At 43.0% G+C, this 27,912-nt stretch overlaps 2 protein-coding genes across 3 annotated transcripts; both read right to left on the bottom strand.

Annotated features, from left to right (window-relative positions):
* Window positions 1-927: 927 nt before the first annotated feature.
* On the bottom strand, window positions 928-17,266 carry Casp2 (caspase 2). 2 transcript variants are annotated; one of them, XM_090333443.1, is made up of 11 exons: window positions 16,997-17,266; window positions 13,818-13,968; window positions 13,342-13,509; window positions 13,117-13,198; window positions 12,509-12,603; window positions 11,792-11,968; window positions 6,612-6,740; window positions 6,405-6,495; window positions 2,801-2,950; window positions 2,580-2,689; window positions 928-2,416 (listed from the first exon to the last, which is right to left on the bottom strand). In XM_090333443.1, exons 1-11 carry the CDS (start codon window positions 17,068-17,070, stop codon window positions 2,285-2,287), a joined length of 1,359 nt encoding a protein of 452 aa, XP_090189569.1. In that variant the 5' UTR covers window positions 17,071-17,266; the 3' UTR covers window positions 928-2,284. The 2 variants fall into 2 exon arrangements, with proteins under 2 accessions (XP_090189569.1, XP_090189570.1); XM_090333444.1 differs by lacking the exons at window positions 928-2,416; window positions 2,580-2,689; window positions 2,801-2,950 and adding an exon at window positions 6,256-6,320.
* Window position 17,267: 1 nt separating this feature from the next.
* Window positions 17,268-19,395, bottom strand: Tmem139 (transmembrane protein 139). The gene is made up of 3 exons (XM_090333445.1): window positions 19,352-19,395; window positions 18,618-18,888; window positions 17,268-18,397 (listed from the first exon to the last, which is right to left on the bottom strand). The coding sequence occupies exons 2-3, from the start codon at window positions 18,869-18,871 to the stop codon at window positions 17,992-17,994; spliced, it is 660 nt and encodes a 219-aa protein (XP_090189571.1). The 5' UTR covers window positions 18,872-18,888; window positions 19,352-19,395; the 3' UTR covers window positions 17,268-17,991.
* Between the last annotated feature and the right edge of the window lie 8,517 nt (window positions 19,396-27,912).

Raw genomic sequence — 27,912 nt, 5'->3', positions numbered from 1 at the left:
AGAAATTCTCTGGCCAACTAACACATACAAAAGAACAATTAGAAAATAAGGTTTTCAGCTCCGGTTATGTTTTGTGCAGAGAGGAGAAATGGCAGGGCATTGGGGGTGGGGTGGATGGAAGGAGACAACTAAAGAAACTGAAGGATGTAGGCTTCCAGAAGATGAATATCGATAGAAATTGACATCATACATTTTTCTGTAACAAATATCAACATTTATTTGGCACCTGATGGCAATATAAAATCTTGGCAGTGGAAAGTGGAAAAGTTCTACCACTCAAATACGTCCATCCTATACTGACTGACAAACCCCAAAGCAGGACTTGGCAGCAAATCTTCAAAGCAAGGAACAGATATTAATTGAGCACCCTGACTACTACTTTGGGCCTAGTATTTTGCTAGGCACCATGGGAGATATGAAGGAAGTTGTCTCACAGGTCACTTGTCTTCAAGGATCTAAAAATATCAGTAGATAAAAATAACTCAGAAAAACATAGGCTGAAAATACTAAACTGTGCATAATATCAAATGGGAAATTCTGCCAAAAAGCAGGATTCGATGTACTTGACTCCTTCTGTCATTCAACAAACATTTATTGAAGACCTAATAAGTGCTAGACTCTGGGTATATAGTGATGAGTAAGAAATGCAGGGTTTGTACTCTCTTCCAGTTTATAGGCAAGAAAGGAAGGTAAAAATAAGTAAAGCAAGAAAATACATCATTACAGCTTGTAGTAAACACAATGAACAGGATGTAATAATTATGAGATAAAGAAGATTGTTGCAGACAGAATGGCCTGGGAAGGTCCCATCAAACTTGAAGATAAGCTGCCACTCTTACTCAAGAGCGCAGATGGAAGTTGGGCACCAGTGACTTATTCCTATAACAGTAGCTACTCCAGAGGCTGAGATCTGGAGGATCACAGTTTAAAGCTAGCTCATGCAAGAAGGCCCACAAGACTATCCAGGCAACAAAAAGCCACACAGAGGTATGGCTCAAGTGGTATAGTACCAGCCACAAGCAAGGAAGCTAAGCAAGTGTAACCCTCTGAATTCAAGCCCCAGTGCCAGCAAAAGGAAAAAAAAAAATTGTGGTGAGATGGAGAACATATAACACCTGAGAAATCAAGGTCACTGGAGCTATAGCACCATGAGAAATTACCATTAAATGAGGTGCAAGGAGAAGGTAAGAACCAGATCAAATAAAAGTAGGGAGTGTGGATCTGAGGAGATGTAACAGGATGTCAAAGCGTTCCAAGCAGTAAAGGATTTAATTTATATTTAAGAAACAAAAACTACTGTTATGTGGAGGACAGACTACAAGAAGACATGAATGGAAATACAAAAGAAGGACTTAAAGAACAGGAAGCTTTCAAAGGCAGAGAGAAAGGAAGTTTCTCAGTTGAAAGAGTAAAGATTAAGTGCAGGAATATTTGAGACAGACCTGGTGGCAGCACTGAACAGGATGAGATCAAACAGGGAGCGAACAACTAGAAAGCTTATGCAAAAATTCAGGTATCAGGCATAGCTGACTGCATGGGAATGCCATCTCATCACAGGTGACAGTGTGAGGAGGTACAGCACTCTTCCTAGCTTAATGCTGGCACTCCTGAAAGGGTAACAGCTCAGAGAAAGATTAACCAAGGATGATCACTTTATTTACATACAAGGCATGCAGATCCTAGGTTCTGTTGGAAGGGCTGAGTGGTTGGAACTGAAAGGAGCACAGTAGTTTTGAGAAGCTTGTCTTTCTCTTGGGCCTGCAGTCCTGGCGAGGAGGCACAGGAACCCATTCTGTACCCCCAGATGCAGGGTGATGCTGTCACAATTGCCTTTTCGAGTCAAATGAAAACGCCTACATTAAACAGTGCCATCGTCCACTTTTACCATGGGACAAAAGAGGCTAGAACATGAAAAAAGTAAATGATCTCTGAGGTGTGTGAACTGAAAGCAATAAAAAAAAAAGTGCTATCTAAAAGTCACGAGGACAGAATACCACAAACACCAGAGGTCAACATGCCCTTTTGCATGACCACAATGTGTTCACATCACCTGCCAGGCCACACACAAAACAATCCCAGCAACAAGTGCAGCCAGAGTCGCCATCTCTACCTGGAGTCAGTGTCACGCAGATACCAAGGCGGAGATGATGGGCATAGGAAATAAGCCTTGGAGAGTCCCACATCCCTGAGGGGGCAGAACGGAACCATTCGTCCTGAAGAAAAGGCTCCACTGTGCCTTAGGTGGTCCAATGGCTCCCAACAGCATGGACAGCAGGGAGGTGGATCACGTGGGAGGGTGTCCTGGGAACAGGTAGAGGTGACGGCACAGAGTGCTAGAGTACTCGGACATCTCCTTGCATCGGTGGAACTCTGTGCCAGGGGCGTAGCCTTCGCGCTCCTTTATAAGGGCATTCACCTGGGAAGGCAGAATCAACGATCCAGTCTGAGACTGCTTTGTACTTACATGACACAACCCCCTGGGCATGGAAAAGGGACTATGAAACCAGTGTGGGGGGTGGGAGAGGAGGATAGCACTTCGAAGATGCAAAGGCTTGTGGAGGTGGCCCGAGCTGACTTACCTTAACCAGCATGTCAGCCACATGCATGTCACAAGCCCGCTCAGAGAACACCTGAGTGAGTGCCTCGATGTACCAGGAACCCCGTTTGGTGTTGCGCATGGCAGCAGTCCCTGCAACCAGATACATGAGGGTCACAGCTGCACTTGCACTGCACTTTGTGCTGTTCCCGGTTAGCCTACCCCAAAAAACTCCAACTAGAAAAATCTCTGCACTCAGACTACCTTTGAGGCAAGCATAGCCACAGATCATGTCTGAGCGGGTGGGCAATCGCATCTTCAGCAACTCCTCTTTGCCCGCGTCACTCTCCTCACACCCAGGGGATCCTGCATGGTTCTTTCCATCTTGCTGGTCAACCCCACGGTCAGTCTCATCTGCAGAAAGGCAGATAGAATGGACAAAGATGTTACTTTCCCTCATGTCTCATGGGCCTGTCCCAGGCAAGCCCAAGTTCCCTAACCATGACTGGGAAGAGTCTGTTCCAGCTGTTGCCTCCAACCTACTGCTGCTGGATTAAAACAAACAAAAAAGTTCCCCTAAACCATACATGTATACTACGTTCCCAGGATGCACGCGTCCAGTCCTCAGAGGGTGCCTTTTGCAGGCGAGGCACTGCACTCAAGCACATGCACACACACACACGAGGTCAGACCATTTGTGGTGCCAAATAAGGCAGGTGTCAAACTTAAGGAATCTTTGTAAATAGAATTAAAAATGATCTAAGTCTATAGTTTACTTGTTCAGTTAGATCTGAATGTCACAGAGCTTTTTACTGCATCATACAATGAAACATTATTCATTTTCGTCACTTAAGTAAAAACCAAAACAAAACAGAAACATCTGTTCACTAAAAACCACAATCTCAAAATATCCTGTCAGTAAAAACCAACAAAAAAATCCCAAAACTGTAAAATTAAGCATGATCAGTAATTTCCAAGGTATTTTTGATTACTTTAAAACATTTACTACTTGGTTATCAATTTTGTAAGTCAAACAATCACAAACATTCAAGATTTAGAAGAAAAATTCAAAGGGAGAACTTAAAATTGGGATCATCTGATGATTTTCGCCTACAAAATTGAAGAACTCCCAGTTGCTGTTTTCTCTTGGAGCTAGGCAAGGGTACTGTCTGTAAAAAGGGAGACAGGGAAGATACACAGATCAATACACCAAAGGTAAGGCTCCTTCAGTATTTCCTGCTTGATGATATGTATTCAGGGTCTAGCAAAGAAGATATTTGAAGAACTGTGGTGAAATGGACAAAGATCCACCAATTCAATAAAAATTCATTGATCAATTTCCAGGTACCAGGCAACACTCCTCAGTAAGACCTATAGACAGTGAGGGAAAAATATTACTGCTCTTATTAAGTTTACAATCTAACAAGAGTCAACCAGGGCAAGGCTTTTACCGATGCTAACTCTATTACCAGGTGGCAGGAAGACTAGTTAGTATGGCTCTGTCCTTCTCTGTGTGTATGTACAAACATACCCTCTCTCTTCTCTTCTCTGCCTCGTTTTCTCTCTTAGGGCGGGAGGAGGTTCTTGCACAAAGGGCCCTACAATCTGGCTTACTTTCTTGCTCATTGCTAGAAGGACTGTTTGTTTTGGTACCAGTCCTGTGGCTTGAATTCAGGGCATGGGCAATGTTTCTGAACAACTTTTGCTCAAGGCTAACATTCTACCATTTGAGCCACAGTTCCACTTCTGGTTTTTGTTTGTTTTCTGTAGTTTAATAGAGATAAAAATCTCATAAACTTGGGCTGGCTTTGAACCAGGATCCTCAAACCTCAGCCTTCTGAACAGCTAGGATTACAGGTACGAGCCACTGCCCCTGGCTAAAATGGATATAATTTTTATAGAGAAGTTGGAGAAGCAATGCAAAAGATTTAGATTATTCCAGGAAATAACCATTTCTACCTGTTTAGATCCAGTGGGTATACTTATCTGAGCTCAGAAGGAAATGGCAATGTTTTGCTGGCAATGATTCTTAAAGTAGGCCAAGCTAAGCATGTCCTTCAAGGGACAGGAATTTGTCTTTTGCTGCAAGGTATAGCTCTATTATTCAGGAAGTGCTACTTGGTTTTTCTTCATAATATCATTTTTCTGATTTTTGTATTATTGTTATAATTTTCTGGACAGATAAAACTGTCATCCATTCATTCATTATTTATAAGTGCCACCATGTGCCAGGCAGTGCTCCAGGCCTGGGGAGACAGTAATGAATGAAAAATTAAGTTCTTTCCTACCCTCACATGCTCTTTCCTAAGTGCAACTGTGTGCTGCGGTGACATTTCCAGAAAATTCATCACATTATTTCCTACTTAAGCATCTAACAGTTCCATACCATTATCTGAAGTCCAAAATCTCAGCTGTGACTAAAGATTTGTAATTAGCTGCTCAACTTCCTGTGATAAGCCACACTTCACTGCATACTTACACAGATGCTCAGATTTTTAATTAGATCTGAGCATCTAGGATATTATATAATAGAGGAGATGCATCCTTTTCTCTTCTCTTCCGCTCCCACTCACTGTTCCCCCTCCTCAACCTCTGTAAATCATATATCCTGGGTCCACGTCTTATCCTATCCACAACTAACCTCTCTTAAAATGACCTATTATGATGACATATTCCTTCACATATACACTTCTAATTTCACCTTTGCTTAAAAACTAGTTTTAACTGACTTCATGTGTACTTGCTTTCGTTTTCTGAAGAATGGGTAGGCACTTTAGGGATTATATTTTCTCTTGCTTTTGTAGGAGTAGCAGAAGTGCAGTGCAGTCCTAGTTACATTGCAGGACCTTAGTAGAAGAAAATTTTAGATATTTGATATTAGATTTGGAAAACAGTATTGACTATCATACAGGGAGAAAATAAGTCACCTGAATGTTTGGACAAAATATACTGTTACTCAAACCATAAGCCCCTTGAGGGGACTGGTCACACTGGGCAGTCACAGCTGCCGTTCTCTGTGGACTTACTATGAGCCAGGTACAGGGTTAAGTAAGTGCTTCCATTTCATCATCACAACTTCAAGATAAGGTATAATGATATGAAATGCTCACATTTTGTATGAAAGGAACTGAGATGGAGGGATGCAAAGTAGCTTCTCCAATCCACATAATTACTAAGTAGCAGAGTGAGAATTTGACTCCAAATTTAGAACTCTTAATTACTACTGTTTTCTTCCAGGATGAGAAGGAGGCCTGTGTGTCTTCTAAGCCTTGTCACAGAGGCTTGGCTCTTAAAGGGGTAGAAGAGACTACAAGCAAGAAAGAAGAGGGACAGAGCAGCTGAGGAAAGACTCCAGGGCTGATAAGGATTCTGTACTGCTATCCTGCAGGATCCATGAATGACGAAGGAAGAAGGCAAGAATGGAAGCACAGGTGGACACACACGTACAAGGAGGAAGTGGAAAGCAGATAGAATGGGGGAAAAGAGACAAGAAAGTAAGAGATAGGAAAAAGACAGACAGCAAATCCTTAATCGGAATGAGTTACAACAAAAAGGGTAAGCCACAGTTACAAAGCAGGAAGAATCCATTTCTCAGGGGAAAAAAAAAAGGTAGACATTGACAGGAGATCCTGAAAACAGGATATGGTGGTGCACAGAGATTGACCAGCCTGAACCATGGGCTGCCCAAGTCCCCGCACACCCCATGCATTGGGAGACACTTACAGAGCAAGAGAGGCGGTGGCAGCAGTGAACAGAAGGAGGTGCCCAAGGGATCCAATAGCACCTGAGAGGAGCAAACAGGAAAGTGAGAGCTGGTGGGAGGCTGCCCAGGAGCCGCCACCCAGGTGCTGGCCTGCCAGGCACTCACCTCCACGGCAGGCCTGGATGAAGAACATTTTTGGCTTGTTCTGTAGACTTGGACAGTTGGCGTTGTCAAAGAGCCGAAAAACTTCCTGGAGCTGCCAGAGAGAGAAGGGAGAAGGGAGGTTAGAAAGCCAGCTGCTATCATTAGAAAGACATCTGCGGGAGGTGACCGGCCCAGGCCAACGATCAGCTTGGGCAACATTAAACACACCTGGAGCAATTTGCCATCCACACCATAGATGCTGCCCTCCACACCATGCGAGAGGAGAGCCACGATGCAGGAGTCCGTGACACGGTGCTCAGGTAACCGTGCAAAACTCTGGAGTTTCTCTTGCATTTCCTACAAGACACACACCCTTAGGATAGCTCACGACAACACTGAAACAAGCAACCATCTCTGGTTTTCTGTTTAAAAGTCCAAGCTACAAAATGAACACCAGGAAGCCAAAACAGGCTTGTGGGAGGTTGAGGAAGAGAGGGAGGGTGCAAGAAGGAAGGGAGGAAGAGAGGGAGGGTGAGCAAATGCAGTTCTAATCAATGTATACAATGTGAAACCTGCACTAGTCACTTGATGGTAGGGACAGGAGGAGAAAAGACGGGAGGGAATGATGGAAAGGGTGATGTGGATCAAGGTGCCTTGAATTCACAATCTGACTTATGGAACTGCTCCTTTGTATTTAATAAAAATAAAAAATACTTTAAAAACCCTCAGCTATTAGAAGATAAAATGTGTTTTGTATATTCCAGTGCTCAGTGACATGAGAAGTCAGAGACCTAACCTACTAAGAAGCTAAAAAAATCTATGTACTCATCAGAAAAATGCACATGAATTATGACACAAAATTCTGAGCATAGGTTTGCAAACTTACTGAGACTTTAACTCTTGGGTTACAGCAAGTTACTAACAAGGCTATGCGTGCAAGTCAATTCTGACCAAACAGATCCTTCCTTAGAGCAAGGGGCCTTAAAAAGAAAGGATATAGTAATGACTGTATCTATTCAGCTACAGAAAAGTAAACTGCTCTGTAGCAGAGGGGAACAAGTGCCATGATAGTAAAGAACAGCAACACTTCTCTGGTGTTTTCTTTTGGGGATCATAAATATCCATGAAGCAATGACAACTTCTGTGTAAAATGTTTTGTGTGCAGGGAACATGAATGATTTCACAAATGGCTGGATTTGATCCCTGGACTCATAAGGCAGAACATATTCAGTCCTTCTAAACTCCAATTTTCACTTTGTAAGCAATTACAAGTCAATTTGTTCTTAGTTTGTGAGATTAAATGAAACAATATAGAAACATATGTAGAATATATAGACAACATAGAAAGTTACTTTTAACTGTACAAATATATCATTATTACGAGCATGTCTAATGGTGTAATAATGCCCCCCCCTTTTTTTCCTGGTCTGTCATGGGGCTTGAACTTGGCCTGGGCACTGTCCCTGAGGTCTTCAGCTCAAGGCTACCACCCTACCCCTTGAGCCACAGCTCGCCATTCCAGTCTTCTAGTGGTTAGTTGTAGACAAGAGTCTCAAGGATTTTAGTGCCCGGGCTGGCTTTAAACCACTATCCTCAGATCCTCCCGAGTAGCTAGGATTACACCCAGCCTAATAATGCCTTTTTAAAAACAAAAAAAGGGGGGCCGGGTGTTTGGCCTAGTGGTAGAGTGCTTGCCTAGCATGAATGAGGGCCCAGGTTCAATTTCTCGGTACCACATATATATATAGAAAAAGCTGGAAGTGGTGCTGTGGCTCAAGTGGCAGAGTGCTAGCCTTGAGAAATTCCAAGGACAGTGCTCAGACCCTGAGTTCAAGCCCCAGGACTGGCAAAAAAAAAAAAAAAAAGGAAGAAACCTAAGAAACCTATTACTGTTCAACCTTAAGAGTCCAACTTAAGAATCTTATTTATCTTATAAGTTGCCTTATACTTAATTTAAGCATTCAGTTCTTCTATCAGAAAGTTATATGATATCTAACAATGTAACATTTTTTTTTTTTTTTGCAGTCCCAGGCCTTGAACTCAGGGCCCGAGCACTGTCCTTGGACTTTCTCAAGGATAGAATTCTATCACTTGAGCCTTTTTCTCTGTATGTAGACTGAGGAATCGAACCTGAGTCTTTGTGTAAGCTAGGCAAACACTCTAACACTAGGCCAAACTCCTGGCTCCACTATAACAATTTTTAACCCTAAGCTTCCTCAGCATTTCAGGATATCTGAGTCTCCCACCAGAACAGGTGGAACAGAGGAACCAGTTCATTTTGTTTTGACCTTGAAGGACACATGAAGATAAGTACCACAGTTCTGGTACATGTGTATTTCACATTGTGAAGCACACCTGTGTGATATTCCGAGCAGAAAGGAGCCACCACAGCACTGCCTAGGAACTTGGGACAAATGTGAAATACTGGCAACAGCAAACTATTTTAACAGTATAACTGTTTTAACAGGTCCTCCAGCTGACTCTGTATCTTAGAGTATAATACCCACTAATCTCCATATTTGTTATATGATTAAAAATTTTATAAAGAATTTGAAAGACTGCAATGGAAATGGAGAAACTGATTTTATTGGAAATGCATGTATTCTTTCTGGGCTAACAGAAGCCAATCATATTAGTAACTTAAGGTCCTTTGTTTATAAAATATATAATTTCAAGGGAATATATAGATGTTCTTATGGAGTTGGCTGTATTAATAGATAATAAATTAATTTTGCCCAAAGAATGCAATAGAAATTACAAATCTGGCCACTTGTATTTTGAACTCTGAAATTATGAGGTCAGGAGACAGAAAACAATGAGTACAGGACAAAAATGCATACACATTCAACAAACATAAATTTTAATTATTTTAGGAATTTTCCCACATGTAATACAAAATGGTATAGTTTGAAGGGGGGAGCATCGCCTAGTGGTGGAGTGCTTGCCTAGCGTACACAAAGCCCTGGGTTCAATTCCTTGGTACCACTTACACAGAAAAAAGCTGGAAGTGGTGCTATGGCTCAAGTGGTAGAGTGCTATCCTTGAGAAAGCCCAAGGACAGTGTACAGGCCCTTAGTTCTAGACCCAGGACTGGCAAAAAAAAAAAAAGGTATAGTTCAAGTATAGTGCCTGTTTTAGCAAACACAGGCTCATGGTTCAATCCCACCAATATCAGGGAGGAGGGTTGGGAGAAAAAGAGGATTTCTGATAAAATTAAATAGCACAGTTCTTTTATTTTGAGTGTGCTTTTTTTGAGACACGTGAGAATCTGTGAACCCTTAAAAATGACTGGCAAAACTGTATGAGTGGCTGCACTTCCTTGAGATGACCTATTGCTTAACTGTACATTTTCACTGCAGCCGGTGACACAAAGCAAGTGAAAACACTGCAACAATTACAAAAAAGAAATGTGCTGCTTTAGAAATGGAGATTCATGTCCTAACATGGTGTGTTAACCTCCTGAGGTAGACACACCAGAATTTAATGACCAAGAGAAACACTAAAAACAGACTTGGCCAGCAACAAACCAGTATTCCCTCGTTAGCACCATCAAGGGTTCACTTGACTATTAGACCTTAAGATTTGTGGTTCTGTTTTCTGGTTTTGTTCACCAAATAATTATTGAATAGTCTCTACAAGGGGTCACCAGAGAAGAGCAGTGTGCAGGTGCCTGAAGAATTACATCATGACATCTACTGCAACTGTCTGGCTTTCCCCTATGCACCATTCCCCTCGCCTACCATGCCTTCACCAAACCCTTTGATTAGCCTCCGGAAGTTCTCCTCTTCCTTTCCTTCTTTTGACCACATCTGCCAGGTAGTTCTTACTCTTAGCTCCTACAGAAGACTTTGATCTTGTCTGGCCTTAGGATATAAGACAAATTTCTGCTGATATAAAAACTTACTCCCTCATCTATCTAAAGTCCCTTGAACTCAATGCCAGTATTAAAAAAAATTGGTAGCTAATTTGGCTCTTTAAGATACTTGAAATTTAACTTTACTTTAATTTTAGTTACAGAATGTCACACGAGAATGAGATTCAATAGGCCCTTGAATCAGCCTTAGACTTATTACAAATGGGAATAGCAGTTATGAAGTTGCTTTACAGACTCACCAAATGCACCTTATGTTAAAAAAGTCAGCAGTATGTAGCCAATTTGGTGACTCAGTATTGCATTTTTAAGTCTCAGGTATGTAAGATCTCTTGTCCATTAACAATTTACAAAGCCATAACCTAATAGACTGCCAGTAAAAGGAATGCCTAGACCAAAATTTCTGGGGAAAAATACACAGCGTATATTTTGTTAGGGAGCATCTGAGGTGGGCAGGCTACCCTGTTTTTCTCTTGCCTAGCAGACCTTCTCAGGACATCATGTAACCAACTTCAATTCCTGATGAATAAAGATTGTTCCAGCCACTGCTAGAAAAATCATCGCTGGAACAAGGGTGACTTTACTACTTAGAATGATCTATTACTAGCAAACAGGAAGAAAAACCCTGGGACATAAAGGACAGCCCTAGGCATCCACTGATGCTATACCTAACATACAGCAAATATGTAACTATTTCCACAGACACAGGACAGGTGAGATATAAATGAAGACCACAAAACAAATACTGAACACACAATCAAGACCACAACCATCTCTAACCTTGACAGGTCAAAGTGAATTTCCTAGAATTTTTGTTTCACCACTGACAACACCAAGTTAAGTTTAAATAAGTATTATAATGGAACCAAAATAGTACTAATAAATTGCAAATAGGCTACAACCAGCTTCAAAACAGAAATCTTAAGGTAAAGCAGACACACAACAGAGCTGTAGTAAGAAACAGCCCATCAGGAAACACTTATCATTTGTGAGAATCTAATCCAGACGTGATCTACTCAAAGATAGTAGCCATACAACTGAGAAAGGTACACAGTTTATACTGTCATGAGACAGTATTTACAAGAATACTTTAAGCAAATTTTCTTTGCAAGAATTGTATCTGCCCAAGTAATCAGTTAAACTTTAATTCATCTCTTAAGTAATGATACTAAGAAAAGTCCTGAGGAGTCCTGGTTTATAAATATCTTTTCTGAGTTGGTTAGGGCAAATCTGTGTCTCACCACTTCCTGAGTGACTAAGAATCAAGTTTCTGAACATGTAAAAGTAAGAACCTAGCCCTGGACTATTATTACTTCATGAAAGCACAGCTAGTCTTGAGATGTCAGTGTTGAAACAGCTGGCGGGCCTTATCATTTTTACTAGATTGCAAGGAGGGAAATATAACAGAGCAAGTAGAGAGTATGATGAGCAACCAACTTGTAAGACACACCCAGCAAGCATGGGAGCAGAAGAGTCTGGCATCAAAGTATAGCCCAGCCCTTTAAAATATGTATCAGTCTTTCTAGCCCTCAAGTACCTGTGCAGTCTGGTCATGCAAAACATGGACACTGAAGCCCAAATGCTTGAAAAGGGTGACTAAAGTACTGTGGTCCACATCTCCTCCAGAGCGAAATTCCAGATCTTTCTCTCCAGTGAAGTGTACATTGCTCAGCACCAGTGCCAGGCCACGGGGCCGAGACTGTAATCTGTAGGCCTAAGGAAAGAAGGCAGGTTAGACAAGAGTTTCTTGATGGCAGAAATTATGATTCCCCTGCTAGACTAGGCTTGGTTTTTTTTCCCTTCCTTCCTTCCTTCCTTCCTTCCTTCCTTCCTTCCTTCCTTCCTCCCTCCCTCCCTCCCTCCCTCCCTCCTTTTCTTTCTTGTCTTGGGGCTTGAACTCAGGGCCTGGGCACTGTCCTTGAGCTTCTTTTGATCAAAGCTAGCATTCTACTATTTGAGCCACAGCACTATTTCTGGTCTTTTCTGTTTATGTGGTACTGAGGAAACAAACACAGTACTTCATGAACGCTAGGCAAAACATTCTACCATTAAGCCACATTCCTTGTCCAGGCATATCTTTAAAACCAAAACCAAAACAAACCCTGAAAGCAGAGAAATTCTTCCAGACGGCATTCTCTCAACACCGACTTTCTGAATAGTAAGGTGGTAAGGAACCACACATGCAAACTACATCAGATGCTCTGGAAAGGTACCTCATTGCCCAACAGCCTTCTCTCTGTTATACAAGACTTACCAGCTGGTGGTGTTTCTGATAAAACTCTGCAGTACAAGATTTCACTTGAAGGCAAGGAGGACCATCTCCATTATCTAGGGAGTGTTCCACAGTATCTATAGTACAAGCAGAGACAACCAACTAGTATAAATGTAGACATCAATCCTAGTGCCTCACCCAACTTTACAGGCAACTCTCTGAACTGCTGTTTTGGAAGCTCCCCATCTGTAAGCCCCATGAAGTAGAGGCTCTTGTTAGCTTTAGCATACTACCAGGTTCTCTTCAGTTGGCTTCTCTGACCAATTTCCTGAATGACAGAAAGCACTGGTTCAGAAAAGCCAGGTGATGAGGACAGGCTGATGGTCTCAAATGCAGTCTTTTCAACTTTTAAGACTGTTCAATCATGTGTAGACATTTCCTACCTGTATAAATTGCTCAAAGGGCCAAATATCTTGAATACTGTCTGTGATTGAAGGAAATGAGGCCCAAATACTGTTCCCTAGCTCCTAACAAATTCACTGAGGGATCTGTTCCCAGTATGAAATACCTCATCCTATAGGAAAAGCCAGGTAACAGTCAAAACCAGGTAAGTCAATCTGTGAGACCTCCTTTACCCTATCAATTCTCACCTACAGACAGGCGGAGTTGCTTGTGAGGGGGCTGGAACTCACACACTGGGAAAGGGAGACTCACATCATAGTCACAGCTCAACTGTAAGAAATTGGGATGCAGCATGAAAGGAGATGGTCCAGTACAAATCAAACAAAAACACTCTCCCAACCTCATCCCCTCCAAAGTAAAACCCTTTTCTAGCCAAGGTTTCCTTAAGAGAGCACACATCTAGGCCTCCGTACCGGTGGGAGAACATGTTGAAGATCAGAGAGGGTGGTGAGCAACAGATCTTCCAGGTGACCCTGCTTGGTCTCCCTCAGCGCCTCACAGAAGGCATCGAAAGCCTGGGGCCCCCTCTTGGGAAGTAAGTTAAGGAGTTCCACGTTCTGGCTGAAACTGCCCACTTTGGCCTAAGATACAAGAATAAAACAGAAGACCTATTTACTTATCCAGTTGGAATCCCATATTTCCACATGTGCTTTCTAAGTGGGGACTACGCCCATCTTAAGATTTCTTGTTCCAGGAAAGGATTTACAGATGCTGTCCTCCTTGTTAATTGTTAATCTAGAACTGCATACATTTGCCATCAAACTCTCTAGTGTTGGAAGGGCATTTCCATTTTCATAGTAAAACACTGTATCTGTTCCATACTCAGTCATGCACTCTCCTACCCCTAAGACTCATTTCTCTTCTTGGAGCCTCTCTTTCACCTCCATACCTGGATGAGCTCCCTCATTTCCAAAGTGATGATGTCCTTCTCCAAGAGATGTTCCAGCAGTTCACTCAGCAGCAGTTGTTTGGCCAGCACCACCCGGTTCTTTTTCAGAGTTTCTTGATGATCAGGATGCATACCACAAACTCCCATTTTCCTACAGACAGGAGATAAACAGAAAGGCTATGCAGTACAAGGTTTGATATAGAGTGAAAGAGGCATAGGAAAGAATAACACAAAGAATAGAAGTAATTCCCAAGATCAGGTATATTTTATTGAGTCCAATTAAAATCAAGCTCTACTAAGTAGTTAACACACTAACATAGGGAAATAATATATAATTCTTATCAAGTATGTTTAACTGCAACCATATGAGATGGTCTGATTAAACAGGGGAATGTCTATCCTGCTTAGAATAATATATACAACCAGATATATATTAAAGAAAAATAAGGCTATTCCTTTGATATGCCAATTTCAATTAAAATTTTAGAAAACACTTCATATTATTTATCTAAAATTAATTTACAATTAACATAATCTTAGGCAAGAGATATAAAAATTTAATACAAAAGCAAAAAGTAAGGCTAAATGGCAAGGCTTAATACTCTTAAGGCTTAAGATCCTCAAGAAATAACACTAGAAATTATCAGAATCCTGTAAGTTGTGGATAAGTAGAAAGTATGATTTAAAAACACAACACACACATACACACACACACACACAGTAGAAACGTATGACAAACACAATGAAACTTGAAATCATAGGGTGAGTGCAAGTAATGGTTAAATTATTTTAGTAATTTAATTAAAAGTAGAGAAAACTTTATTCCAAGATTCCTTAGTTTAGCAATATGGCTACAAAGACCAATTTGTTTGTGAACTAAGAAGACCCAGATCTAATACACATCATCTATTTAGCTAATATACACATAGATTCAGAGCTCTTCAGTTTCCTTAGTTTTCAAGTACATGATCACATTCAGGGCCTGGGGTCCATATGAGAAAGATACAGAAGGTTTCACTTATAACCTTAAACCTGTTTTTAAGTGCACCTTGATTTCAAAGACAATGAAATGTGGAAGAAAAACATGTATCTTCAAAGTTCAGTGAAATGTTGATGCCCCGGGCTTATATATGTACTCAGAAAAGCAGGAGGAACTCAGAGACCCAAGAAGGCCAAAAGTGGGATCCTAAAGCAGAGGTGTTCAGAATACTGTCACTCCCAAGCCTTCACTAAGACCTGCTGCAACAAAACGTACACAAAGAACCACGTTAAGGAACTGGAGCTATGGCTCAAGTGGTGGAATGCCAGCCTTGAGTGAAAACGCCAAGGGAGAGTTTATGGTCCTGAGTTCGAGTCCCATTCTCAGCAAAACAACAGTAACAACTCACAGCTGAAAGGCATCAAAACTGTAACAATGACCCACAGAAGTTCTAGTATACTTGTGATAGTGCTGGTTGCTGGGTATTTCCTTAGGGCATATAAGCAACAGTGCAGAATTCTTTAAGTTTAGTAACATCAACTCCTTGAAATTGTCTTTCCTTGGTTTCCACACCCTACTCTCTTTAGGAATTCTCTGCCTCCTATAAACTATAATTTTCCTCAGAGGAACTTGGGTCTAGTCTAATCTTGATCCTGTACCAGGGATCCCAAAGCAAACACCTTCTGCCTTCAGCAATTGCATCCAGACTCACCACTCACTCAGCGACTCCCAATTCTGAACTCTCTTTAGTTCCAGGCATGAACTGTCACCCAACCATCCACTCGTTTCTATGTGAAGCACCGTCCACACGGCACTCTTACTCCTTACATAAAGTCTTTCTTTTCTTTAATGGTCTTTTAAGTAGTTGTACAATGGAGTTTCCATTCAAGGTGTCAGTGGTCAACGTGTGAGTGGGTGGCATCTCAGTCAATGTCATTCCTTTTCCCGTTTCTCACCAGTTTCCATCCATCTCCCCAGCTCTATACGAGGAGATTCTGAAAGTGTCCATTTTTCTAGTCATCTTGCATTCTGGGACCCCCGTGGGAAGAGGAAGAGTTCTCAAAATTGTTGATCTTGTGTCCTTCTAAAGGTCTCCCCGGTGCCAGGACTCATTATAGTGCGTCCTCTAGGGTCCTGTCATTCAGGGGTGGGGGTGGCAGGGGCCAAGGGACCCAGAAAACCTGCTAGTCTCCCCTCTCCGAGAACTCAAATCCCAGAGCCTGTGTGCAATGCTATCAATATATCTATATAATCTATCTATCTATCTATATCCCAGAGCCTGTGTGCAATGCTTTCAATATATATATATATATCTCCCAGAGCCGGTGTGCAATGCTTTCAATATATGTATATATCCATCCCAGAGCCTGTGTGCAATCCCAGAGCCTGTGTGCAATGCTTTCTATATATATATATATACACACACATATATATATATATATATATACATCCATCCCAGAGCCTGTGTGCAATCCCAGAGCCTGTGTGCAATGCTTTCTATATATATATATATATACACACACATATATATATATATATATATATATACATCCATCCCAGAGCCTGTGTGCAATCCCAGAGCCTGTGTGCAATGCTTTCTATATATATATATATATATATACATATATATATATATACATCCATCCCAGAGCCTGTGTGCAATCTCAGAGCCTGTGTGCAATGCTTTCAATATATATCTCCAGAGCCTGTGTGCAATGCTTTCTCTCTCTATATATATATGGAGGTCATTTTCAGGGAAATCCGGGCGGGAGATGGACAGCCATCAAGTCAAACGCACACCCGGCCCAGCACCTAGGTCTGCGGGTCTCCCGAAGAGAGAAACCCCAGCTCCTGGGATTCAGGGACTGGAGAAGCAGACGGGGGACGTTTAAAGGGAGGAAGAGGAAGAGAGAGAGACGGAGCCCCGCCGAGGGACCCTCAGGGAGAAGCTGCACAAAGGGAGGCCGGGGCGGGCTGGGCCCTGGGGCGGAGGCCCGGAGGTCCGCCCGCCGCCCGCGCGGGGGGGGGGGGCTGGGAACCACCCGCGGGCTCGGTCCCGGACCCGCCCGCGGCAGGAAGCGGGGACCCCGGGGCCGGCGGGGCCCCGAGGGCCGGGGCCGGCGGGGCCTGTCCGCGGTCAGCGGCCGCGGCCCGCTCCGTGAGTCCCACCACAGCCCTCTGGGTCTGTGTCCCTTCTCACCTGCCCCTGCGGTCAGCGGCCATAACCCCGTTTTGCTGCAGGGCGGATAGGGAACCCGCGCGCGGCGCCGCCATAACCCCGCTTTTCCCGGGGTTGTGAGAGAACCGCCCACAAACCAAACAAACCGGAGGCCGCCGCTTCCTCCGCGTCCCCACCCCACTGACGTGCGCTGCGCATGCGTCCTGCCCTCCTGACGCCAGGCTGGGGAGAGGCCCCACCCACTACCACCTCGCCGCTGCCGTGCGCAAGCGCAGAACGCTCTCTGGGAAAAGCGCGCCGTCCAAGGCGGTACGGGGCGGCTTAGGATGGAACCGGAAGGGGCGGGAAAAATAGAAATCTTGGGGATCCGATTGGCTGTCGATTCCCTCGGGCCCCTCCCGCTCTTCCCGCCACGCCCATAGCGATTCGTTCTCGGTGGGGCCGGGGCGGCGCTCCTCCGGGTGTTCTCGGGGCTGGCTTGGTCGCGATCGGGCCTCCCTGCCCGCAGGCACAGCTGACCCTCCAAGTCCATCCGTGGTCCCAATGAAGTGTGGGTGGCATGGTTTCCTTTTCTTGGGTTATTTACCTTGTATTGAAAACACAGTAGGCGGTGGAGCTGTTTGGGTTATTTAATGGGACGTACCAGCAGCGCGGCCTTGTGCAAAGCGATCCACTGTCTCAGGGGAATCGTCCCTTAACGAAGAAGTTCTGAAGAGAGACCCGGCTTCTGGAACAGATGGGAAAATGCTGTCTGTCATGCATGTGCTACTTCTTTTCTTCCCTAGCATCTCCGGATCTCCTCACCCTTGGCCCTGCAGCTGGACAGTGGGTGGTCGGTCATCACAGGTTGCCAGACATCTCCACCGCAGAGGGCCTACCCCACAAGCCCTGTCTCGGCCCTGGGCCCAAAGCCCCATTTGTGAGGTCCAGACTGTTCCTGATGTAGTAGGCACGAGCAGATGCTGGGCAAACGAGATGGAATCTGGGAGGAGAAACAGTTACATCCTTAGAGTCACTTAGGGGATTGTCCAGTGGTCTTCATAGAAAACATTATCGTCATCATCCGGATGCGCAAAGCAGACATCGTAGGCAGGGGGTGGAGTAAGAGGTTCCGAGGCGGGGGTCACCCTCAAGCTTTGCAGATCTGGAGCAGTGGACACCACCCGCGGTCCCCGCATGCGGAGGCTGATGAGAGCATTCCCTGGGCTCCCGGCCTGGGTCATAGTTCCCTCGGAGCCCACTCGTCTGTCCAGTCGGCCTGTCCTAGACCTCTCTGGTTGGGTAGGCTGTCCTTCATCCTGTCCTGGAATGATGACCACACTGCTGTAAGGAGGTGGTTGATCCAACTGCTGGGGCTGGCCCTGCGATTCCAACACCACCGCCGCCTCTTCATAAGTTGGTACCTCAAAAGCTGCATTGTCCCTGAAAGAAGAGGCATAATGTTGTTAATGGCTTGCTGACAGGAGCCCTTTTTTTCTCTTCTGTTTTTGCTTCCTATTCACAGAAGACCACGCTCTTGGTTCCTGACCCCTGTTGTCACTGACCAGTGACAGAATAAAGTTGTCTGTGCCTCAGAAACTAAAAGGATAGCAGAAGGGGCTCAATGTGCATTCCTGACATCCTCCTGGCCCCTTAAACTCACCGTGCATTTCCTGAGGACCCTGGGCTCTCTGTCTGTATAGACTGTATTGATCTTTGCATTGACCGGAACCCCCATTCCAGAGAACAGGCCAGAAGACAGGCAAAGAAGAAGCAGCCAGCCAGGCTGAGAAAGAAATACGCAGCAGGGGCAACTTTTGGCCATGTGCCCAGCAAAACCAGCCCCAGGAGGAGGGAGGCACTGCTCAAGAAGAGAAATGGTTTCTTCAGTCTCCCCCACAACTGGCTTGGCACCATGACCCCTCACAGGGCACCTGCAAAAAAACACAGTTATGTGTAAACCAGCACTTGGCATCATGGTTGTGTCAGACACCAAGACCAGCAGAGTAAACTCCTCTGTTTGGGCTCCACCTTCTCTAATTTCAAATCCCATGGGGTCTCTTTCAGCTCCATAATTCTGTTTAGTTATCATTGTCTTTGGGAAAGCATAGGGACAAGGCTAGAGGTTCTGATTCGCAGGCCTTACTAGGTTTATTGTGTGATGGTTTTGCCTGGCTCCTTATGGCCTCCCTCCCAGCTTTTTTCTACACTACACAGGATCAGGTGACAACCACCAGGCCTGTGGCCTCAGGATATATCAGCATCTTTGGAATCCAGGTAATGGGGCAGGCCCTGCCCTTTTCTCTGTAAGGCCTTTGGAAGGACCTCCACCCTCCACCTCCCAGAGGCCCTCTGCCTGATCTTTTTGGAGAGAAGAGGAGAGGGTGTATCACTTACCCTTGTCCCTGGTGTTCTGATCTCCCTCACCATTCAGTCAGCCTGTGCTCCGGTTAGAAGGAGAAAGTGTATTTAGATGCAACAAAGTCATGGAAAATTTCAGTAAGAATCGGTATAGAGGCCTGGCGTTCTAACCCTCATGACATTCCGATCTTTTGTACCTGGTATCTTACAGACGCACCCCAGTATCCATCCACCTAATTCACTAGCCTCAGATTTCAAGTTTCCTGCCAGGAGTCAACACAAGGTCTGGGGGTGAGAATGGGGACAGGGGTGGCCTTGTCTTTTCTCCTACACAGAGCAATCACTCTTAGGCAGCCCCAATCCCCAACCAGCCTTTCAGTTCCCTGAGCCTTGGGTACTAAGAGGCCCTATTGCCCGGGTATCTACCTAACCTCTGACAGTGGCTCCAGGAGTCTTTGCTCACCTTCCTCCACCGGTGTCCGGCAGAAACCAGGTCAGCCAGCAGGAGAGCAGGGGGAGGAGGCGGAGCCCACTGGTCCCACCCTCAGTTCTGCCCCAATCCCTTCTTCCTGTCTAGTCTTTCCTCCTCCCTCTCCCTTTCTCTCCAAGGCTGATCTGCTACTAATGCACCTTGATTTCTACTCCACCCACCCTCATAAGAAAGCTCCCCCCCAACTTCCATGATCTTTGTACTTAGGACCCAACGTAGAAGTAACTTTTCCTTCTCCCCTCTTAGTGTACCTTGTAATCACAGCCCTGAGTAGTATGCCGTCTGTGTGAATACTTTATTTGAATATACAGTGTTTTCCAGGTAACTGGGAGCAGAGGTGAGGCTTACTGAATCTCTGTAGATCACGCTGTGCTTTTGTGTTTTGCACATGATGAACCATGCTGTGGCTACAGTGTGCCCTGCTTGTGCTGCCACTCCATGCATTCCTAGTTTCTTGTGAGCTTCTCAGCTGGGTAACTAGATTCTTCACAATTTACCTCCCCATCAAGCCATACCTGCTTCAGAGTTGGTACCTATTGTGCAACCACAACAATCCTTCCTTCCTCTGTTTCTGCCTTTTCTAGTACATTCTACTTCACTGTTTATGTACTTTTCTTCCACTTCAAGTTTTTTGGGGAGTTGTCAAATGCCACTCATCTGTGAAATGAACATAGCTCTTGACACAGGGTAAGCTCTGGTCAGTAGAACTTCTTACTAGAAGTCACTCTTGCAGGCAGTGTCACGGTACCTGCTGATCCTGGAGCCACTGTAGTTGTGGAGCAGGCGGTATGTCTGTGAGGGAGTTCTAGGGAGGTTGAGAGGGGCTCTGTCCTTGAGCCAAATGAGACCTGACTGTGCTCCACCAGAGGGGAACTGTAGATGCTGAGGCAGAAATACAGCCTGGGATCCCTAGGGACAGTTGCAAGGGGCTAGGCAGGGTTGTTGTAGCAGTGTACAGGTGTGTGTGTGTGTGTGTGTGTGTGTGTGTGTGTATGTGTGTTAGTGGTGGTGGTTGTGGTAGTGAAATTTCAGATTGCTTGGCCATAGTGTCTACATGAAGTGTACCTTATATAAAGTAAAAATGGGGAGGAGGGTGGTGGAAGAGAGCAATTGTCTTCACACCAAACAAAATATTTGTTGTTATTATTACTATTATTATTATTGTTATTAGGATACAGAGCAAGCTATACAGCCTAGAATAGATTCAGACTTGCTATGGAGCACATAGTGGTTTCAAACTCATAATCCTCCTGCTTCATCAGACCTATGGCCACAACATCCAGCTCATTTATGTTTGCACCTATTTACTTACTATTAGTGAGGAAAGTATGGTTGGAATCATGGTTTTTGTTTGTCAGTTAATGTATGAGTAGAAGGAAATTGGCAAAGGTTCATTGGCTCATATCATAAGTTAGTGAGTTTTGTTAAGAAGTGAGAGAGAAGTAGAGCTAAGTAAGGGGCAAGAAAGCAAAGGGTGTGGACCTGAGTTTCTACAGTGTGAGGGTTACTTACGCAGTGTGGGAGAACTGGGACCTTCGTAACGGAAAGATCTTGATTGACAGAGGAGAGTAAAATACATTTGTTGATTGTAGTAAGAACCAAACCTAAATCAGAGGTAGGATTTTATGGCTAAGGATTTAGCATATTCTCTGTTCCAAGAATTTTATATGTTTTTTAAAATAGCACTTGTTAAAAAATTAAATGTTCCAACATATTTCAAAATTACAGAAAAATGATTTATAGTTATCCTAATGTAGTCATTAAATATTTAACAGTTCCTTTCAGGCTGTATATATACAAACCAGACTTGAGTCGGATATATTCATCATTCTGTATCTTTAAAAAGCTTTAAATGTTATCTGTTGATAATCTTTATTTTAGTAATTTTTCTTTCTTTCTCTTTGCTATGTTGTGTCACAGTCTTGCATATGCTAAGTACATGTTCTGTGCTCCCACCCTTTAAGTAGTTTCTAACAACCATGTACTGTTTCATCAAAACAAGGTATAATTTCAACTCTTTTATTTAATTTTCTTGGTCATTAAAAGTGATACCGCGAGTAAAAAAAAAATAGGTTGCTAGGACCAGCATAGGGAGGAGGGAGGAATGAGGAATAATTAATTGCTAATGGGATTCTTTGTGGAGTGACAAAAACTAGACTCTCAGAATTAGAGATTGGTGATTCTTTCAGAACTCTATGAATAAACTAAAAAAGAACCTCACTGAATTGCACACTTCCAAAGGGTGAATTATATCTCAATAAAGCTATTCCAAAATAATGCACAGGACATCTTAGAAGTACTTTTTTCTCCTTTTTGGGGTCAAATTATGAGTTTGGAGAGGAAAATAAATTGTGTGCTTTTTTTTTTTTTTTGTAAGTTGTGGGGCTTGAACTCTGGGCCTAGGGACTGTCCTGGGCTCTTCAGGTCAAGGCCAGCACTCTACCACTTTGAGCCACAATGTAACTTCCTGTTTCTGGTGGTTAATTGGAGATAAGAGTCTCAAGGCCTTTTGTGTCTGGTCTGGCTTTGAACTTCGATCCTTAGATCTCAGCCTCCTGAGTCATTAGGATTACAAGCATGAGTCACCAGCTCCTGGCTATATGCCATTTTTGATAGATATTGATATGCAAGTCTTCATTGCCTTAAACAAATATGGCCCAATATTTCTCAAGAGTTTTACCTTTTAAAAATTCTTCAAATTTGTATCTGAAGCACGATATGAATGTGAATATATAACTCTGTTATTTTACTTTCTACTTGTCTGTCTCACACACGTCTATGAAGACTCACTAGCTTCTCTGTGCCCACTATTGCCACCTTGTCTTGAGGATCATGAAGGAGTTATAGGAAAGCAGGACAAGGAGAAGAGGAGAGGACTGCCAGGCTGCAGGTGAGATTTGGATGCCTCTGCACAGTGTGCTTATTTCTATTTTGTGTATTTCTGAATTGGGGTCCACTTTATAAGTGTAGTATGTTTAGTGTACACTGTTCACTTGTTAGACATGCAAATTAAGAAATTAAGATGTATATGATATAATAGGACGTAGTCACTATAATCATGTACATTTTATGAATGAAGTCAGAAACTTAAGGTACCTAGATGGCAGGGTTAAGGTCAAGGTTTGAACCTACAATCCAAGCCAGCCAGATCTGTGGCTTTTATTGTGTCATCCCCCTCTAAACAGTCGTTTTGTCTGTTCTTGCAAATGGAAACTTAACAAAATGTGTGTGCTATACTGTTATTGTTACTCTGATCTTCCCTGAAGAACTGGTTAATTGTGATTTTCCTCACTGTTTGGCATCTTAACGGAAAGCTGCTCTTCAGACAGTAAGGACAATAATGGAGACTATTGGAAGGTAAAGTAAGGCTACTGATACATCTGGCAAGATGGGGAAATGAAGATTTCAGAGTCTGTATCAGATTGCTAATTAAGACTGAGGGACTGGAGAACCCAAAGCAGGAAGCTTAAAGGAATGGTGAGAGTCACAGATATTAACACATCTTTGTGCTGAAATTATGATTAGGTTCAAGTACACAATCTCATTGGATTCTTGGTAACAGGCATCTGATCTGTTTATCATTTTTTGTCACATTTTGTTTACTGCATAAACAAACTCAGATTCTTGACCTTTTTAATATGACCGTATTTTTCTGTTCATTAACCACCTTGGCTGCTTCTGTCAATCCTTTGATATTGAAGGATAAATACATAGTATCACCATCGCTCCTGGTTTTCGTATTGTACAATGCTCATTAGGAAAGAATGGAGTGAACAGGATTCAGGCAGCCAAGCAAGCTTGGGTATTTATCACAAGGCTGCCTAAAGCTGTACTGACATTTGAGAACGTGTGAGTGTGGTTGCTCAGTAACAACAACAACAACAACAGAAGCATTGTTTTTGTAGGAAATGTCTACTGATACTGGCCAGAGTCCCATATGCACATGTCCCTAAATACCAGCAAACAGAAAGCATCAGGGTTAGGCATGTGTGTATTTTGGAGATGGCTGAACCAGGTTTCAAATGTCAATTACACCGCTTCCTAGTTGTATGACCTTGGGTAAGTTACATAACCTTTCTGAGCTTCAGTTTCTGAACTGTAAATCAGTGAAAATAAGTCTATGCTTATCACCCCTTTCCTATCCTGCTCCCTCCTGTGGCCTGTTGATCTGTGACCAAAACATGGTTTGCGTTTAATGGGCACATCTGTTTGACACCGGCAGGGGGCACCATCCTGTGCTAGGGAATTGGTTTCACAGTGGCACTTCTGTATGCTTATATTGTACACAACCCCTAGGCTAATCTCTTAAGCATATCTACCTAGGAGAGGTAACACATTTAGCTTGGGTCTTCAGGATTTTGTGATAGAGAGATAAGGCACTCATTTGAAAGAATTAAATAATGATTAATGACACTATCTGAGAAAGTATCAGTGTTATGTACATAATATATATTATTAAATTATGGTTATTTTAGTTAATTAAATATAATCTATAATGAGAGGATAAATACTTAAAAAGATTTTAATGAGCAAGTGTCCTTTAAACCTTGAAACCTCAGCCTTCAGTTCCATTTCCCAGAAGCAGTTTCCAAGTATTTTCTGGCACACTCTACCTGTAGAGACACTATGAAAAAAAAAAAAAGTTGATACATAGAGCTTCTTTTTGAATGCCATTGGAAACATACCAGAAATACTTCTATTTATTTACTTATTTAGTGCCAGTATGCCAGTATTGGGGTTTGAACTCGTGGCCTGAGCACTGTCTCAACTCTTTTTTTTTTCCTCAAAGCTAACATTCTACCACTTGAGCCACTTGAGCTCCACCTCCAGCTTGGTGGTTTGTTGGAAACAAGAATCTCATGCCTGTAATCCTAGGGTCCTGTCCTTGGGCTTTCTCAAGGCTAGCACTCTGCCTCTTGAGCCACAGTGCCACTTCTGGCACTGTGGTATTGAGGAATTGAGCACAGGGCTTCATGTATGCTAGGCAAGCACTCTACCATTACGCCATGCTCCCAACCCTGAGGTAAAGTTTTTTAAGGAGAACTAAATTATCCTCCAAGGAATCCACTTTTCTGTCTCTCTCTGACACTGTAGGAGTGTCATTGACATTGCAGAAGGGCTTACATCCCCACACTTGAAGCAAGCGTTGTGAGATTTACATTGGGGAATTTCCTTTTTTATTCTTCACTTGCCTGTGTGGATGCTCTAGGGTGCCTGCAATGGAGCAGAGAGGCAACATATTTGCAGGGAGACAAGGTACACAGTGACAAGTGCTGGAAGCAAGGTACAAGCGTTCAGAGGAGGGACTGAGTACCTGGAAGGGTGAGGATCAAGAATCCCCAGGGAGGATTATCTCAGTAATTGGCATGCAGTATTGACTGAATAATTACCTGCCCTATCATTTATTGGTTAACAGTGAATAGGTACTGACTCAATGACTTATGATCATATTCTGACCCTTCCATTCTCATTTTTTTAAAAAGTTTGTTGTGGGGTGATGTATAGAAGGGTTACAGTTACATTCGTCATGTAGTAAATCCATTACTTCTTATTTATTTATTTATTTTACCTGTCCTGGGCTTGAGCTCAGGGCCTGAGCACTGTCCTTGGACTTTCTCAAGACTGGAGTTCTACCACTTGAGCCATAGCACCACTTCTGGCTTTTTCTATGTATGTGGTACTGAGGAATCGAACCCTGGTCTTGGAGCATGCAAGGCAAACACTCTACCACTAGCCCAAACTCCCCAAGGATTCATTACTTCTTGAACATTGTTACATCTTCCCATGTTTTTCTCCCACTTCCCCTCCCCCACCCCCTCCCACTCATCTTGTTTTTCCCTTCCCTATTTCAAATAAACAAATACGTGTATATACATACCAGGTTCATTCTCTTTCAGTTGCCTTTCTCTGGCACAAATCTTTTCTCCTTCCTTTTCAAGCCTTTTTTTTTAAGCTCTGATACTTTCTAGAACCAGCTACTCCCTTGAAAATAGACTAAGTTGATAAAGGAAGTAGAATTTTTCTCTAGAGATGGTACCATTATTAGAATGTTGACTTGTGTATTTGATTTTTACTTCAAATGTAGGTGTAAGAAATAAATATTAAGATAAATGAAGGAAACTCTCGATAGTGGAAATAAATCACTGCTGTAATGGTATCACATGAAAGTGCAGTCATTCCTTTCAAAATGTAAGTAATTCCTGTCTCTCTTTTGTAGTTAATTATTTAGGGGTTGGTTATTTCACAGTTTTTTAAAAGTTAGTTTCTAGTGGGGGGTGTGGGGGGAGGGAGGGAAATGGGTACCAAGACATGTGAAAGGGTATCAATGTATGTGAATTAATGCACCTTCTATCTGGCAAATATCATGTAACCCTTTTACTAATTACAATAAAAAAAAGAAAAAAGTTAGTTTCTAAAGGACACTATAATTAATGTTACATAGCTAATTATGTAGAACTTATGTATACTTATAACTGATATGTATATATTAGTTCTAACATATGCTATATGCTATGAACATCTTTATTGTTTAGTGTACACACACGCACACACATTCACACACAAACCACACAAAGACAAAATCAAAAGATGAGCTGATCTTATCAAAGCCGAGAGTTTTCATTTTCCATATATTCATTAAAGGGGTTTCCTATGCTGGGCTGAAGTCAGGGAATGAGTAAGCAGGAGTGCCGCTGGCCTCCAGCCTTTTCTCTCCCTCCTGGGGTTTGAATGGCTACCTCTTCCACTTTTTCTGGTGCCTGGGAAGAACAGCTGAATGAAGTACTGTGACTTCTGAGAAGAAAAATGATGAGTAATGCCCCCCCAAATGCCAGTCTTCCACCCAGACCCCACTTTCATTCTCATCCTCCCTGCCTTCCAACAGCATCCATTCTTGAAATCTCCATTAGTCTTTCCTACTCTGTGCCATTCCCCTCCGTTCCTTTGATTTTGCTTGGCTTCTACTCTGTAGCAGCTTCCTTGGTTTTTCCCTTTCTCTCACTGTTTTGCACTGCTTCATTTCTTTGAGAAGCATTTGCCCTGAATATATTAAGTGGTTACAAGCTCAGCCACAGCCATGTAGTATGTGGGTCCAGTGAAAGTGAAAATTCAGGTCCATGAATTTAAAAAAATCCTGAGGAGTGAGATGTGGTGCATGCATTTAATCCCAATACTCGAAAGCCTGGGATAGGAGAACCCTAAGTGTGAGGCCAGCCAGGATACAGTAAGACTGTGTCTCAAAACTTTCTCTAAATTATAATTTCAACATAGTGACAGGAAGCGTTAAGCCAGTTGTAAGGTCACAGGCTGTGTAGATTGCAAGCTTCTGTGCTGGCTTCACGTGCATAGAATGGGAGGCATAGGGTGAAATATGGAACCTCACAGAATTATAAATATAATCTGATCATATCCTTTCCCCCCTGAGTGGTATGTACTGTTATTTTAATTTTTTTTATCTTTGACAAATACTGATTATGTTTATGGGGAACAATGTGTTTACATTGTAGAATGATTAACATATCTATAATGTTGCTACCGTTTTGGAGTTGATAACATTTAATAAGCATTGCTTTAACTATTTGGACCTATACGATATGTCCTAACTATGGTTATCATGATGTGCAGCAGAAAGGCTATTGGTTATTAATTCATTACTTTTTGAAAGTACGCAGGGATTGACACTAAGTTTGTGTGATAACCCTAAGCCATGCTTCCAACCTTAGCTAGTTATTTTTAAGCTAGAGCTCAGTATGTGCTTGCATGGTTTCTTGTTGTTGGTAGGATGGCAGGTTAATGCCACTGTGTCCGGCTTTCCTCTGTTGAGATGAAATCTCAAATTGGCTTGGGACCAATCTCAACCTCTTACATAGCTTAGAATGACAGATGTGTGCCACCTTGCTTAGGGTTTGAAAAAGGGTCCTTGAACCATGATTCTCCTATTTTCGGCCTCTTAAGTAGCTATTACAAGGTGCAATCCAGCCATTGTACCCAGCTGTGTAGTCACACTTTTTTCTTTTTGTCACTTTTTTTTGTTTGAGACTGGTTCACTACCATGTCTGGCTTTTTTTTTTGCCAGTCCTGGGCTTGAGCTCAGGGCCTGAGCACTGTC

This window comes from Megascapheus bottae, chromosome 5 (genome assembly GCF_031878675.1).
Source record: "Megascapheus bottae isolate mThoBot1 chromosome 5, mThoBot2.hap1, whole genome shotgun sequence".
Classification (NCBI taxonomy): Eukaryota; Metazoa; Chordata; class Mammalia; order Rodentia; family Geomyidae; genus Megascapheus; species Megascapheus bottae.
Note: the sequence above shows the minus strand (reverse complement) of the source record. Positions and strands in the feature narration are given on the sequence as shown.